At 32.7% G+C, this 14,627-nt stretch overlaps 1 protein-coding gene across 2 annotated transcripts in view; it reads left to right on the forward strand.

Moving 5' to 3' along the window:
- Rap1gds1 (Rap1 GTPase-GDP dissociation stimulator 1) overlaps positions 1 to 14,627 on the forward strand; it is a 112,530-nt gene that overhangs the window by 72,013 nt on the left and 25,890 nt on the right. For both annotated transcript variants that reach the window (XM_015484576.2, XM_015484575.2), the window contains 4 exons: positions 530 to 658; positions 5,038 to 5,163; positions 13,634 to 13,777; positions 14,244 to 14,375. In XM_015484576.2, coding sequence (XP_015340062.1) covers positions 530 to 658; positions 5,038 to 5,163; positions 13,634 to 13,777; positions 14,244 to 14,375 — 531 coding nt within the window. The remainder of the gene's footprint in view (positions 1 to 529; positions 659 to 5,037; positions 5,164 to 13,633; positions 13,778 to 14,243; positions 14,376 to 14,627) is intronic.

Below are 14,627 nucleotides of genomic sequence, written 5' to 3' on the forward strand. Positions count from 1 at the left end.
ATTCTGCTTGCATATACTTAATCATTTATGTATTATATAATTTTCCTTTTTTACTATAAAGAAATACAGTTAAAGGATGCTAAAGATTTTTTATCTCCTTTCTTGGTCTTTACTAAACTTACTATTTTCCTTAGGATTTTCATATATTCTGTGATTTCCTGTAATGCAAATGTTACTTTGTCTAACCTTTTCATTTAAAAGTCAATGGTAATGTTTACTTATACTTCATAAAATCCTGATCATTAAAGGTATAAGACCCTCTTTTTTAAAAAAGTGAATTACATATTCTTTAAATTATTTTCATTTCTAAATTTCTTTTGGTCATTGAAAAGATTAAAAATTCAACCCTTCTGTTCTGAACTGGCTTTTAAATGTTCTAGTCAACCATATGAATGGACTTCATTTTCCTTTACTGTAATTGCAATTGCATTGAGTTTAGGGAGAATAACAGGTATTTTCTTCTTACTAATGTTCATTGATATGTGAACAGTTTTCTTCCTTTTTTTTCTTTCTTTTTTCTTTTTTACAGATTCCCTTCAAGCTCAGCTTATCAATATGGGTGTTATCCCTACCTTAGTGAAATTACTGGGCATCCACTGCCACAATGCAGCTCTTACAGAAATGTGTCTTGTTGCATTTGGTAATTTAGCAGAACTTGGTAAGTCCGAGTCATGAACCACAAATGTCATGAACTTATTAATGCAGTTATACATGTTTATTTAAATGTGAAAAGCCACAAATCCATTTAGATTATGTTGTTTTAAGCAGTAGAAATACTTGTTTAAATTTTTTTTAAAAGATCCAATTAGATCTTATGATGGATGGTATTGTTTATGTATTTTTTTCCCTCCTTCTTTGTTTGCTTCCTCTCCCTTCCCTTTCTCCTTCCTTCCCACAACTTGGCCAAAAAAAAAAAAAAAAAAAAAAAAGACAAATCTTAGTTTGAATTAGTAGCAACACTCTGTTAATTTTTCTAACTCAAAGCTCATGACACTACACATTGAAATCTCCATTTTAGTACGATATGTTTGCTTTGATGTCAAACTTTAAAAAATAGGAATTATTTATCAGATTTTTTTAAATCATTTTTATTCAGTGGTCATATCTGAATATTTATGAATATTTTTTCTTCTCTTTTTTTTCTTCTTTTTCATATTAGCCTGATTAACACTTTTCCCCCTACCATTCAAATAAGACCAAAAAAGGAAAGAACATTCATTCAGTGTTTCACACTTAATTTGCATCATTTAAATGGATTGTAGGGTGTGTCCAATGTAGTTGGTAGAAATAAATCAGAAATCATGCTGTAATCCCATACCAATAGTGTCTGTCAATCTTTGTACCAGAAATATAAGTATCTCTCTTAATTTACCTTCAGTTTCATCATATTCAAAGACTGGAGGTCCTTTACTTTTATATTTCAGGATGAGTAGTTTCTAGAATGGCATTGACCTGCATAATAGCCACTAATCTTGCCTATATTCATTTACTTTTTTACTGTGTCTAAGGAAATTTTGATTTGCATATGTGGTTACACTGGGGGCGGGGCACTGGGGTTTGAACTCAGGGGTACTCAGCCACTGAGCCACATCCCCAGCCCTATTTTGTATTTTATTTAGAGATAGGGTCTCACTTAAGTTACTTAGCGGTTGCTGGGGCTGGCTTTGAACTCGAGATCCTCCTGTCTCAGCCTTCCCAAGCCACTAGGATTACAGGTGTGCGCCACTGCGCCCAGCCATATGTGGTTACATTTTAAAAATGGATTATATATCTATTGGACAGTGATGCTCTAGAAAATACAACAAAGTCATCCTTCACCCTGTGAAGTTCCCTTTCCTTTTAAGGTTTTAGGAATACATGGAGGAAAGCAAAGACTGATGAGTTTCTCTCTCCTAACCTTAAGAAAAAGTACCAATTAAGGAAATGATTGCAATCCTTGGATAAATTATATTAGAGCTTATATAATTCTAGTTGCTCACTGAGGATTATTTTATTCTTTTTATGGTCATGTGTCTGAATTTTGTAAAAGTTTTAACTTCAGGAACTTTGCAGACCTCCAGCTTAATCTCATGCGAAGGGAGTTAGGTTGTTGGTTCACTATATTCCAGTAACTGTTTTATTCCTGTAAGAGCCAAGAAGAAGCATTTACTGATTACTATATCTCCTCTAGTGAAATGAATATATTACCATGGAAGAGGGTGGGACTTGAGAGAATTCATTGTAAGAGTCCTGCACTTTATATAAAGGAGGGTCCTGAATCTGTATTAAACCTCTTTCTCCTTTATAGTGGCCCTATGAAGTAAATAGGGCCTAATTTTTACAGTTAATTCAATCCAGTGATGTATTTAATATGTGACTTACTAGTAATTAGTCATACTGATTAGTACTGTGAATTCATGCTTATATAGTAGAGAACTTCCTTCTGGGAGAGAAATTTTATAAAAGGCAATTAGTGTTTTTAATTTACTGAAATTACACAAATCTCTTGCATATTTGAACCTTAATCATTCAATATAGAAATATTGATATAGCTCTTACTGTGTTAAGACATTATAATACAAATATAAAATATTAACATTTCTCCAAAAGCACATCACAGAAACCCATATTGTAAATTGCTTATATTAGGGCAATATTTTTTAGTTTTTGGATTGTGGCCCACAATAAGAAATGCATTTTGTATCACCACTTATTACATAAACACACCTGAAACTAAACAGTACTTATCTTCACTTTGGTGCATTTTGATAGTTTATTTTCTGTTTTTTAGTGTACTGGTTCACAAACCTAAATTGATTTTTATAACTTAGTGGATTACAATTTGGCATTTGAAAAATATAGCATTCCTATTATGTGAAATCATTTGAACAACGGTTTTTTTTTTTTACTCTGGTACTCTAGATGTATGGTCTTTTTATATATTAAAAAAAAAATTGAATTCTCACACAAGGTATCTTTAAGTGACACTTCAAATACTCACTTCTCCTTTGAATATTTATAATTATTTTTACTATATGTATAATATGTATAGCTTATCTGTTACAGATTTTACTAAAACATTTGCTTTATTTAGGCTGAAAATAATTAGTTATTTAGAATTTTATTGATATGTAAAAAGATTTTTATCAAGTTTAAGAATTTATGAAAATTTTGTTAATACATACTTGCAAGTTGATAGTTTAAAGTTCTATAATCTGTATTATGCCAGCAGCCTGTGTTTTGTAAGCAGTGTTTTTACTGAGCTCTGTGAATTTCAGAGATTGCTACAAAAATGGTATTAGAAGACTAAAAGGAGGGGAATGACTCAGTATTGAATCCAGTCATCTTATTGTTTAGAAAAGTGTAAAAGGTTTGCCAAAAGCAAAAAGCCCAGAAACAGGCAAAATATTTGCCCCGTATTTCATTTGTTTACCAACATTTTTAGACATTAATACTGTTTGAGGTAGCCAAAGTTATTGTGTTTTTAATTTTCTATCCACCTCTTATAAATTATTCTCCAGTCTTATTTTGTATACCTTACTGGATAGTGCTTAGCATGTATTATTTATTAACCAAATGATAACATGAATGAGTACATAAATACATTACAATAATGTTAGAAGCAACAGGGGAATGGAAGTTTTGATTGAACAAATTAATAAGGAAAAAATAATCTGGGCTCCCCAAAACAGCACAGGAGCGGCAATATAGCTTAATGATAGCGTGCTTGCCCAGCATGCATTGGGCTGCCCTGGCAGGGGAAGTAACAGGTAAGTAGACATTTGTAAAGACAACTTTGCCTGCCTTGCTGTTGTCCCTACTATACTGGGCAAATATATCTAAATCCATGTAAGCGTGTTATGGCCCACTCAACACTTTGCAGTCTCTTATGCTTGCTCCTTCTTTTCCACCAAACCTCTATAAGTTCCTGTTCCTTGAGACTTGGTTCTTTGCTTTCTTACATTCCTGGTTCTCACTGACCCTAGACAATCTACTTTCCTTCTGTAGCATCAGACGCCATCTCTGATGATGCATTCTTCTTTGTAGGTCCCCAAATGGAAACATCTTTAATCCCACAAAATTTATGAGGCTTAATAAGGCAGAGTTGCATTTTTCTTTTCTCCCTTCAATTGTGAAAAAAATTTCACTTGTCAGTTATTTTTTGTTTTATCTTTAAGCTACTATATATTATTAGTGAGCAAAACCATACAAGTTTCTGTGGTTTATCATTTTTATTAGAAATGTTTTTGACAAAAAGTGACTCTAGCACTTAGGAATGCGTGTGGGTTAAGAAATTAGAGGCAATATATGTAGACAATGGTATCAAATTTGTTTGCAAAAGTGAATGAGATTTACTTTTAAAAAAAAAATTTATTGGATATAGTTGATGAATAAAGTGAGGGTAGAGGAAAGGAAGGTGTTTTTAATTTTTCTATGTGAGGAATTTACATATTTAAATACTGATTGATGGTGAAGCTCCAGAGTAAGGGCTCTAGGTTGGACATACTGGAGAGGGAATGAGGAATGAGATCCCCCTCCCCCAGTACTTGTGAAGAATTGGCCTTTAAGTAGTAGTCATCGAATACCTTACACGGCATTGCAAGGCCTATTCTCAGTACTGCAAACTTTCCTGCACCGCCAAAAGAAAACAACCAAAAGTTATACTTATGTCAGGACCAGTACAGAAACATACCACTTTAATAACATTAAAGATAAGATGGTGTCATCCTTTATTCTGTGACATATAATCTGTTTTAAACAGTTTTTCTTCAACTAAAAGACTTGATACTGTGAATTTTATGACCTACTAATTTTATTGTTGTTGTATGACTTATATATCATGCTAGTGAACATTTCTTACAGCCCCAAATATAATTGAGCCAGAATATTTTCTCTAGAGCCTTAGACATTTTTCTTTTTCAAGGGCCTTAGTTTGATTGTTCCTGTATTTGAAGTGTGCTTATATTTAGTAGTAGTACAAAATGACTAAGTATTAACAGGAAACAAATTTCTGGATTTTACTTTCTTTATTCTAAATTTTTTTTCTTTATTTTTCAGAGTCAAGTAAAGAACAGTTTGCTAGTACCAATATTGCTGAAGAGCTAGTAAAACTCTTCAAGAAACAAATAGAACATGATAAGAGAGAAATGATTTTTGAAGTTCTTGCTCCATTGGCAGAAAATGGTAAGAAAATAGATGTACCTCTTGACTTTTGATCATGTAAAATTTTTCAGGTTTTAGTTGCTAGTTCTTTAACTCAAAACCCTTCCCTGTATTATTATTGATAAATATTAAGTTTTATTTTGGTATCTCTAACTTCAGCTACATTTTCTACTCCATAACTATATCTATATAACTAAAGCTATTTTCCAAGATTCTTTGATTTTTAAAGAGTAAAGAGGCTTCTGTAGCTAACACTTTCTTGTTCCAATTTGGAAAAGGCAGCTGAAAAGCCAAACTCCATATCTGTACCCTTGTATGGCAAAGAGGATAAAAGTTGAAGTCCCAGGCTGGCCAACAATGAGAATATTAGTAAACCACGCCCTTTTTTGAGCACAAAATATCTTTTGTAATGCACTATAGAAAGAAGAGTGAATCAGAGGAAGCAAACCATGCCTTTAATAACTTTTCAAATACAATGTCTAGTGTATAGTGCACATAAGGAGATGGCACTATACACAAGAGCTAACACAAGGAACTGAAAGCAGGCTTAAAAATTTTAAAGAAGGAAACTGGAAAATTAAAAACATGACATGGTAGATTTTAAAAACAAATAAAAATTGCTGAATTGAAAAATCCAACCAAAATTAAGAACCTAATTGGTGGTTTTACCAGCAGATTAGATACAGTTGATAGAGAATCAGCGAACTAAGGTAGATTAGAAAGGAATTCAGAATGAAATGTAAAGAAAAGCAGATCCAATTTACATAAAAGAAGAGGTAGAGTCTCAGAAGGAGTGTAGAATTTGGGGGTGAGGTGTGCAGAGAGAGGCAACATTTAAAGAAATTTTGGCAGAACCTTAATCAGAAATTATGAAAGATATCAAAGACTCAAAAAGCCCAATGAAACTAAGACATGAAAATAATCTTAGTCTGTGGTACTTAATCATAGCAACAGAAAACAAACTATAATTTATAAAGAATAAAAGTTTATTCAGCTCACAGTTCTGAAGGCTGGAAAGTTCAATATTGGGCAGATGTATCTGGAGAAGTTGTTGCTAGTGAGAATTTTCTGTAGGGCATCAACACATGGCAAGGAAAAACACTCTTGTTCTTATAAAACCACAGTCCTGTTTGATTATGTCCCCACCCTTATGGCTTTATTTAACCTTAATTACCTCCCAAGGATTCTACCTTCAAATGCCACAGTCAGTTTAAGTCTCTGCTCTCTTAATACCTCACAATAGGGATTAAATTTCAAAAGGAGTTTTGGTGGGGACATTCAAACCAAAGCAAGAAACAAAAAAGAATTCACGTCTAGGTTATATCAAACTGAAAATGCAGGAAAAAAACGGACAAAATCTTAAACCAGGAAAAATAAATAAATAAACAGTTTACCTTTTAAAAGAAACAACAGTTTGACAGTTAAACTTCTCAACAATAACTGTGCAAGATGACATTGGGACACCATGTTCTATGTAGCAAAAGAACCAACCTAGAATTCTAAATGAAAGTACTCTCCAAAAAATGAAGGCAATATAAAGGTGTTCAGATTTAAAGATTCAGTGTACCAATGTACCCTCATTGAAGAAAATTATAAAGTTGGTCCATTAGATAAAAGGAAAATGATATAGATGCAGGAGAATGAAGACCAAAAATAAAAGGGGAAAAAAAGCAACTAATTTAATTGTGAGGTTTAAAATGGATAGTACTTAATTTAAAATATACCACAGAATGAGCATATAAATCAGGTGAGAAGTAAAAGGAATTAGAATCTAAGACCCATGCATTATCTAGAAGATACTGTTATGACTTTCATTATTCCATGATTTCAGTTTTTAAGGTAACTACCAAAATAGTTTTTAAAAATAATATGTACCTACTTATCTAATAGAAGGATGCATGGGAAGTTCTGTGACCTAAGTGTGTAGGAAGTATCTGCACTAATATTAAGAAGTATACTTTCATTACTTCAGAGGTCAAAGAAGAATCATAATAGAAATCAAAAATTTTTCTAATAATGAAAATTAAAATACCATATGTCTCAAATCTGATGTGATGCCCATAAAGCTATTCTTGGAAATTTAAATCAGAAATGTTTTGCATGTTAGATAAGGCTGGGATTGAGCTCAGTGGTAGAGCACTTGCCTAGCACAGGTGAGGCACTGCATTTGAATCTCAGCACTACATAAAAATAATAAATAAAGGTATTGTGTCCATATAAAACTAAAAAAAATTAATTAAAATAAATAAACAAATGCATGTTAGAAAAGGAGGAAAACTAAAATCAGTGAGCTTACTATCCATTTTATGCTTTTAAAGGAAAATAAACCCAAGATAGCAAAAGGAAAGGAATATAAAGAGCTAAATTTAATAAATAAGAAAACATGCAATGTACCACAAGCATCAAATTGCCAAAAGTTGAGTCTAGAAAGACTTAATAAATTGGTAAAGCCCTACAATAAGAGCAGTGAGGAAATAAAGAGAAAGCACAAATAACCAAAATCAAGAATTAAAAAGGATACAGATTTTGCAGTTTTTTTTTTGTTTTTTTTTGAGAAGGGGAGAGAGAGAGGGAGAGAATTTTTTTAATAAAGACACAACATCTTTATTTTTTATTTTATGTGGAGCTGAGGATCGAACCTAGCACCCCGCGCATGCCAGGCGAGCGTGTTACCGCTTGAGCCACGTCCCCAGCCCCAGATTTTTTTAATATTTATTTTTTAGTTGTAGTTGAACACAATACCTTTGTTTTGATTATTTATTTTTATGTGGTGCTGAGGATCGAACCCAGGTCATCACACATGCTAGGCAAGTGCTCTACTGCTGAGCCACAACCCCAGCCCCCAGATTTTGCAGATATTAAATGGGTATTGTGAAAAATTTGATCCAGTACATTTTAAAGTTTGGATAACACAAATACAAAATGGAAAAACTGAATAATTTTATTTTAAATTCTACCAGACAGTGAACAAAGCAACTATACTTACCAAGTTTACTTTAGTGAGGCTAATGAGTCCTTTCACCAAATCCCAATAAAGATAATGTAAGAAGGAAAATTAAAGGCCAGTCTCATCCTAAATATACATCCAAAATTCTTTTTGAAACTGTAGCAAATCAGAATATATTTAAAAGTTAATCATGCCAAATTGCATTGGTTCTGAAAATGTAAAGCAATTTGATATTCAAAATTCAGTCAGTATAATTCATCAGCTTAATTATAGTGGAGAAATTATATTATCTCCGATTCAAAAGAAAAATTTGCTAACATTATCCCTTCACAATTTTTAAAAACAAACCAGTACTAGCAAAGGACTTCTTCAATCTAAAAAGAATCTCTACAAGAAACTTACGGAAAATGTAACACTCAATAGTTAAATAAAAAACATTCCCTTTGAGATTGGAAGTAAGGAGGACCAGCTCTACTTCTTCCATTCAATCTTGTGTTGAAGAACTACCCAATGAAGGAAGAGAGTGAAACAAAACTGTCGTTATTCAAAGATAATATTATGAGTGTTCAATTCAAAAGAATATATTGGTCAATTCTGTAAATCAGAATTTAGATAAGTTTTCTTATCTAAAAAGGAGAAGCCAAAATAAAGTGTATTTCTATATGCCAGAAAATAGAATGTTTAAAATGAACTGTTTATCATAGTATGAAAAATAAAGCACTTAAGAATGAACTGATCAAAGACTTGCAAGTATCTCTGGGAGGAAACTGTAAGAAATCATTGAGATAAATTAAAGAGCTAAATGAGTGGAAAACTGTAACACTTTCATAGATTGGAAGCCTCGGTGTTCTAATGATATCATATCTCTCTGTCAATTTGTGAACTCAGTGCGGTTGTAATTAAAATTTCCCAAAGGTCAGGAATAGCCAAGATTACTGGAAGAGAATGTGTTGGCAGAAGTGGTTTTACTAGATAACAATAGCAAAATTTTATTTTAATAAAACTGTATTAAAAATTCCCACAGATCATTAAGAAAAATATAGAAAACTGAGGGAAAATATGCCCAAATCTCACAACAATCAGAAAATGCAAAACCAAATCACTGTAAAATACCACTATCTAGCTACTGGAAAGTTTGGTATTCTAGGTATTGGTGAGGGTGTGGAGCAGTGGGATCAACCATTAAGTGCCAAAGAGAGTATAAATAGTGCAATTCAGAAATTCATACCTACTGAAGTTGGAGCTATTCATCCCTATGACCCAGCAATTCCACTCTTAGAAACAGACCTCTAGGCCAGGTAGGTGGCGCACGCCTGTAATCCCTGCGACTCAGGAGGCTGAGACAGGAGGATCACGAGTTCAAAGCCATCCTCAGCAAAAGCGAGGTGCTAAGCAACTCAGTGAGACTCTGTCTCTAAATAAAATACAAAATAGGGTTGGGGATGTGGCTCAGTAGTGGAGTGCCCCTGAGTTCAATCCTCAGTATACCCCCGCCAAAAAAGAAATATACCAAGAAATCTGTGCATATATGCACCAGGATGTTCAAGGCAGCATTATTTATAATAACAAAATAATTGGAACCAACACATATCCATTAAAGGTAGAATGATCGGTAAAACATGGTATATTCAAATAATGGAAAAATCATTATGAAAAGGAATGAAGATAGCTAGAACCATTAATGTATATGAATCTCATAATACTGAAAGGCGAAAACCAATGCTGAAAAAGTACTATTTGGCTTATGTGAAATTCAACATAAGGTGCAACAAAACCAGTTTTCAGAAATGATTCTTTATTTGGTAAACCAGTAAAAATATAGAAGTGATTACGATATCAACCCAGGTAGTGCTTTGAGAAGAATGAAGGGTGGTGCTCATGATCAGAAAGGGAAAAGCGCAGAGGGGCTTCCTGGATTGTTGGCAATTAATTTCTTGATTTAGATGATAGATGCATGGTAATTCTCTTTCTAATGATTTATTATGCTTAACATTTACATTTTCTGCACTCTTATGCATTTATGGGTTTTTTCACAATTTAAAAAGTCATTTAATACACATACATACATATGATACATATATGTATGTATGCATTTTTACATATATAAGCAAACAGGTATTCTTGGACAGAATGGTGATGATAAATATGCTGGCTTTTTACTTTGCCAGAATGCCCTGCTAGTCCTAATTAATTTAGTTTAAGCCTCCTAAATATATTCGTGATTACAGTCAAACTGTAAGAATAAAGATCTATGATCTTTAATCTTGACACATTTTACATTTTCTAATTGCCTTAGATCTTTTTCTTTAGGAATAAGTTTGTTTTTCATCTCATTTGATGGTTCTAGAAAGTGAAAACTTAATCATGATCTTTTTGTTTGTTTGCTGGCACCAGGGAGCCACAGTCCCAGTCCTTTTCATTTTTTATTTTGAGACAGGGTTCCTGAATTGCTTAAGGCCTCACTTGGTTGCTGAGGCTAGTCTTGAACTTGAAATCTTCCTGAACTTGAAATCCTTCTAAATTGCTGGGATTACAGAAAACTACAGGTAATTCTCTGGCATAAAACTGAGTGAAGGCCAGGCATAGTCAATTTTATACCAGAGAATTACCTGTTATTTTCCTTGCAGTATTTGAGAATGACAATGTTTTTATTTTTTTATTAGATTTTTATGGTTTTACATAGTAGTTGGTTTCATCCTAACTTGGACATGCATAGGAATCAGAGGGTTTGTTTGTTTTCTTCTCTACCTCCACCTCCACTCCAGTGGGTGAAGGGATAGCTTTGAAAACTCGTTTCTGGATAAACCTTTGCATATCATTGTGGTTTTCTTGGTATAAAAAGAAGAGTAATTTTATGTCGGAATTTATATAGTTCAAGGTATGTAGTATTTTAAAATCTTTTTTTTTATGATGGTTTTCAATTCTGTTTGGTACACATTTCTAGCCCTAGCATTGTGTAACCAAGGAAACGCCCTACTTTTTCCAAGGCATAGTACAAGTATACCTTTATAAAAGTATTCCAGGATGCATATTCTGTGTATTCTGAGACAATATTCAAGAGAGAATTGATCTTCCTGGTAATAGTAAAAAGCTATATTTTTATACTTTAAAATTGCCTAGCAATCAAAGTCTTAAGTATATGTGTTTTAAGTATCTAATATATGTTTATGTCTTTGTTTCTTCCAAATGAGAATCTGAAACTATGATTGCTGTATATGTGTGCATATACAGCTTAGGGAAATCAATGATCAAAAAATAAAACTTAAATTTAAGAATCTTTATAAATGTATTTCTTAATTCATTTTGTCCCATTGTCCTAGATGTGCAACACCTATAAAAACTTAAATTGATATTGTTTGAGGGTTTCTGAGGGTTTGGGGGTGTGGTTGGTTGTTTTTTGGATTTGGGTTTTTTATTGGTGGGTTTTTTTTGTTGTTGTTGTTGTTTTGTTTGTTTTTTGTTACTGGGGATTGAACCTAGGGGCTCTGTACCACTGGGCTTCATCCTCAACCCTTTATATTTTTTTGAGACAGGTTCTTGCTCAGCTGACCAAGCTAGCCTCAAACTTGCGATCATCCTGCCTCAGCCTCCCAAGTAGCTGGGATTATTACAGGCATGCACTAACAGGCCCAGCTAAAACTTAAATTGAACAAGAAATATACCAACTAGTGATAACTTTAATATTTGAAATTTTATTATATTTGCAGAATTTAAAACTTGGGATTTGATGGGTTAAGTGTCAAATTCAAAGCATTTAGATAAGCCAGTTTAGGTTAAAAATAAACATTAATAAGCTGTATCTGTTCTTAACAGGAGATGGATATGGATCCAAATACAAAATCTTTAATGAAGTAAAAATGCTATAAGGAAAGGATATTTAAAGCATTAGGGATGTAAAAAGTTTACATACTATAGCGATAGAGCCATCTCAATGTTTATAGCAGCACAATTCACAAGAGCTGAATTATGAATCAACCCCTATGCTCATCAATAGATGGCATTAAGAAATCCATTCAGATTGAGAAATTGTGGTATACAGTGGAGTTCTACTCAGCCATAAAAAAGAATGAAATTATGGCATTTGCTGGTAAATGGATGGAAATGGAGAATGTCATGCTAAGTGAAATTATTCCAACTCAGAAACTCAAAGGTCAAATTTTTTTCTCTTATGCAGAATATATAATAAAATAAAGGAAATGCAGAATATATAATAAAATAAAGGAAATGGGGAGAGAAGGGCAGGATATTATGAAGAACCAGTCAAATATAAAAGAAGAGAAAAAGGAAATCAAGTAGAGGAAGGAGAATGGAAGAAGGGAGAAAAAAGTGGGGAACATGAACTGAAATCGTTCTCCATGTATGTATGAATTTTTCAGGACAAACCCAACTTCTGTGTATGATTATAAGATCTAAAGAAAAGAAAAAAAAATAATAGGAATGTAAAAATTTTGATTTTTCTATGAAGAATTATTTAGTGTAATTAGTGTATAGTTCTAAAATATTTTTTGGTTAACCATTAGAGAGCTTCAAAGTTATATTTTCTTTTAACTTTTATTATGAACATTTTAAAATACATTCTGAAATAAAATTTAGTATAATGAATCACCATATATTCATGACCCACAAAAGTTTTAAATTAATGAAAATCTTAAGTCCTTTTAAAAATATGACTTTAAAAGTCATTAAAATATAGATTGATTGCCCTAGAAATATACAAACAGGAAATATACTTGTTACATAGGTTAAAATTTATTAATATTTCTTTATTTTTCAATAGCTTTGTTTTAACATTCCATCGGTGAAGGTATTTTAAGTTTATATAACAGGTATGTGTATATAGGCATATGTAACTTATAGTGTCGCCTTTTAAAATATAATATCTAAAATAATAAAAGAGCATGCTACAGGGACACTGCTACATCGATGTTCATAGCAGCACAATTCACNGAAAGGAATAGAGCAGGAGGAAGGAGGAGAGGGAGAGAGGAGAGAGAGAAGAGGGGAGGGGAGGGGAGGGGAGGGGGATAGTAGAGGATAGGAAAGGCAGCAGAACACAACAGACACTAGTATGGCAATATGTAAATCAATGGATGTGTAACTGATGTAATTCTGCAATCTGTATATGGGGTAAAAATGGGAGTTCATAACCCACTTGACTCAAAGTGTGAAATATGATATATCAAGAAATTTGTAATGTTTTGAACAACCAACAATAAAAAATTTTAAAAAAAGAAGAAAGGAAAAAATAAATAAATAAAATAAAATAATAGTAGAGTGATATTGCCTTCAGAGCTGAGAATTGATTCATTTAGGTGCTGGGAGACATTGTGAAAGGATAAACAATTTAAAATAGAAAAATGTGGTAAAGTTTTTGTGTAATTAAACTGTATTTTCAAATGTTTCATTGTGATACTCAAATCTGGAAAGATGTTTTATCTAAATTCTGCATTTCCCTGGGTTGCTACAGTTCTTTATAATGGATCGCCTGTACTAGAGCTCTATTTCTTCTAAAATTGTGGTGGCTTTGTTCTCATTGTTCTTTAGATGCTATTAAACTACAACTGGTCGAAGCAGGCCTTGTTGAGTGCCTCCTAGAGATTGTGCAGCAGAAGGTGGATAGTGACAAGGAGGATGACATTGCTGAGCTCAAGACTGCTTCAGATCTAATGGTGTTATTACTCCTTGGAGGTGAGTTAAAATTTATGTCAAAGATTATGGTTGTCAGAATTTTTAAATATATTAAGTTTTTTCTGTAGATATAATTATTAGGCATTTCCTCATTTTCTTATCTCACTTCCTGTTGAAGTGATGATTTTGAAACCTAATACCTCATGGAAAGTACTAGAGATGATGAACCAGAAAAAGAGGAATCTTTGTCATGTTCAAGTATATGAAAAGCTGTCATAAAGAAGAGATAGCTGTGGCACCAAAGAAATGAAAGTTTATGGCTACAAAACTTACTCTAGGAAAATTCTAAACTCTTATGGTCTAACCCCTACTAAAAGCTTATTAAAAATAGACACTGCTTTTTCCATTATGAATTTAATAGTTCATGAGGTATGTAATGTCGCAATTAGATATTTACTTAGGGATATGGATTTGTTACTCCTAATTATATTTCTCTTTTTTAACTATTTATTTTACTTATGCCCAGATGAATCCATGCAGAAACTATTTGAAGGAGGAAAAGGCAATGTGTTCCAAAGGGTGCTTTCTTGGATTCCATCGAATAACCACCAGCTACAGCTTGCTGGAGCATTGGCAATTGCAAATTTTGCTAGAAATGGTAAACATATTAGTTCTTCCTTTGTAAATCAGATGTTCTACATTTTTTTTAGTTATGAAAAAAATGTTTATTTTTATTCATTTAAATTTTTTTATTCTTTTTAGTTAAAAAATACATATACAATGGTGTGAGGGGGAAAAGAAAAAGAGAGAGAGAGATAAGTGTCACAGTAGAATGGGTAGAGAATAGTGATGGGAGGGGAGGGGGGGATAGGGAGGGCAGCAGAATACAACTGACACTAGGATTGCTGTA

This window comes from Marmota marmota, unplaced genomic scaffold, assembly GCF_001458135.2.
Source record: "Marmota marmota marmota unplaced genomic scaffold, marMar, whole genome shotgun sequence".
NCBI classification, from domain to species: Eukaryota; Metazoa; Chordata; class Mammalia; order Rodentia; family Sciuridae; genus Marmota; species Marmota marmota.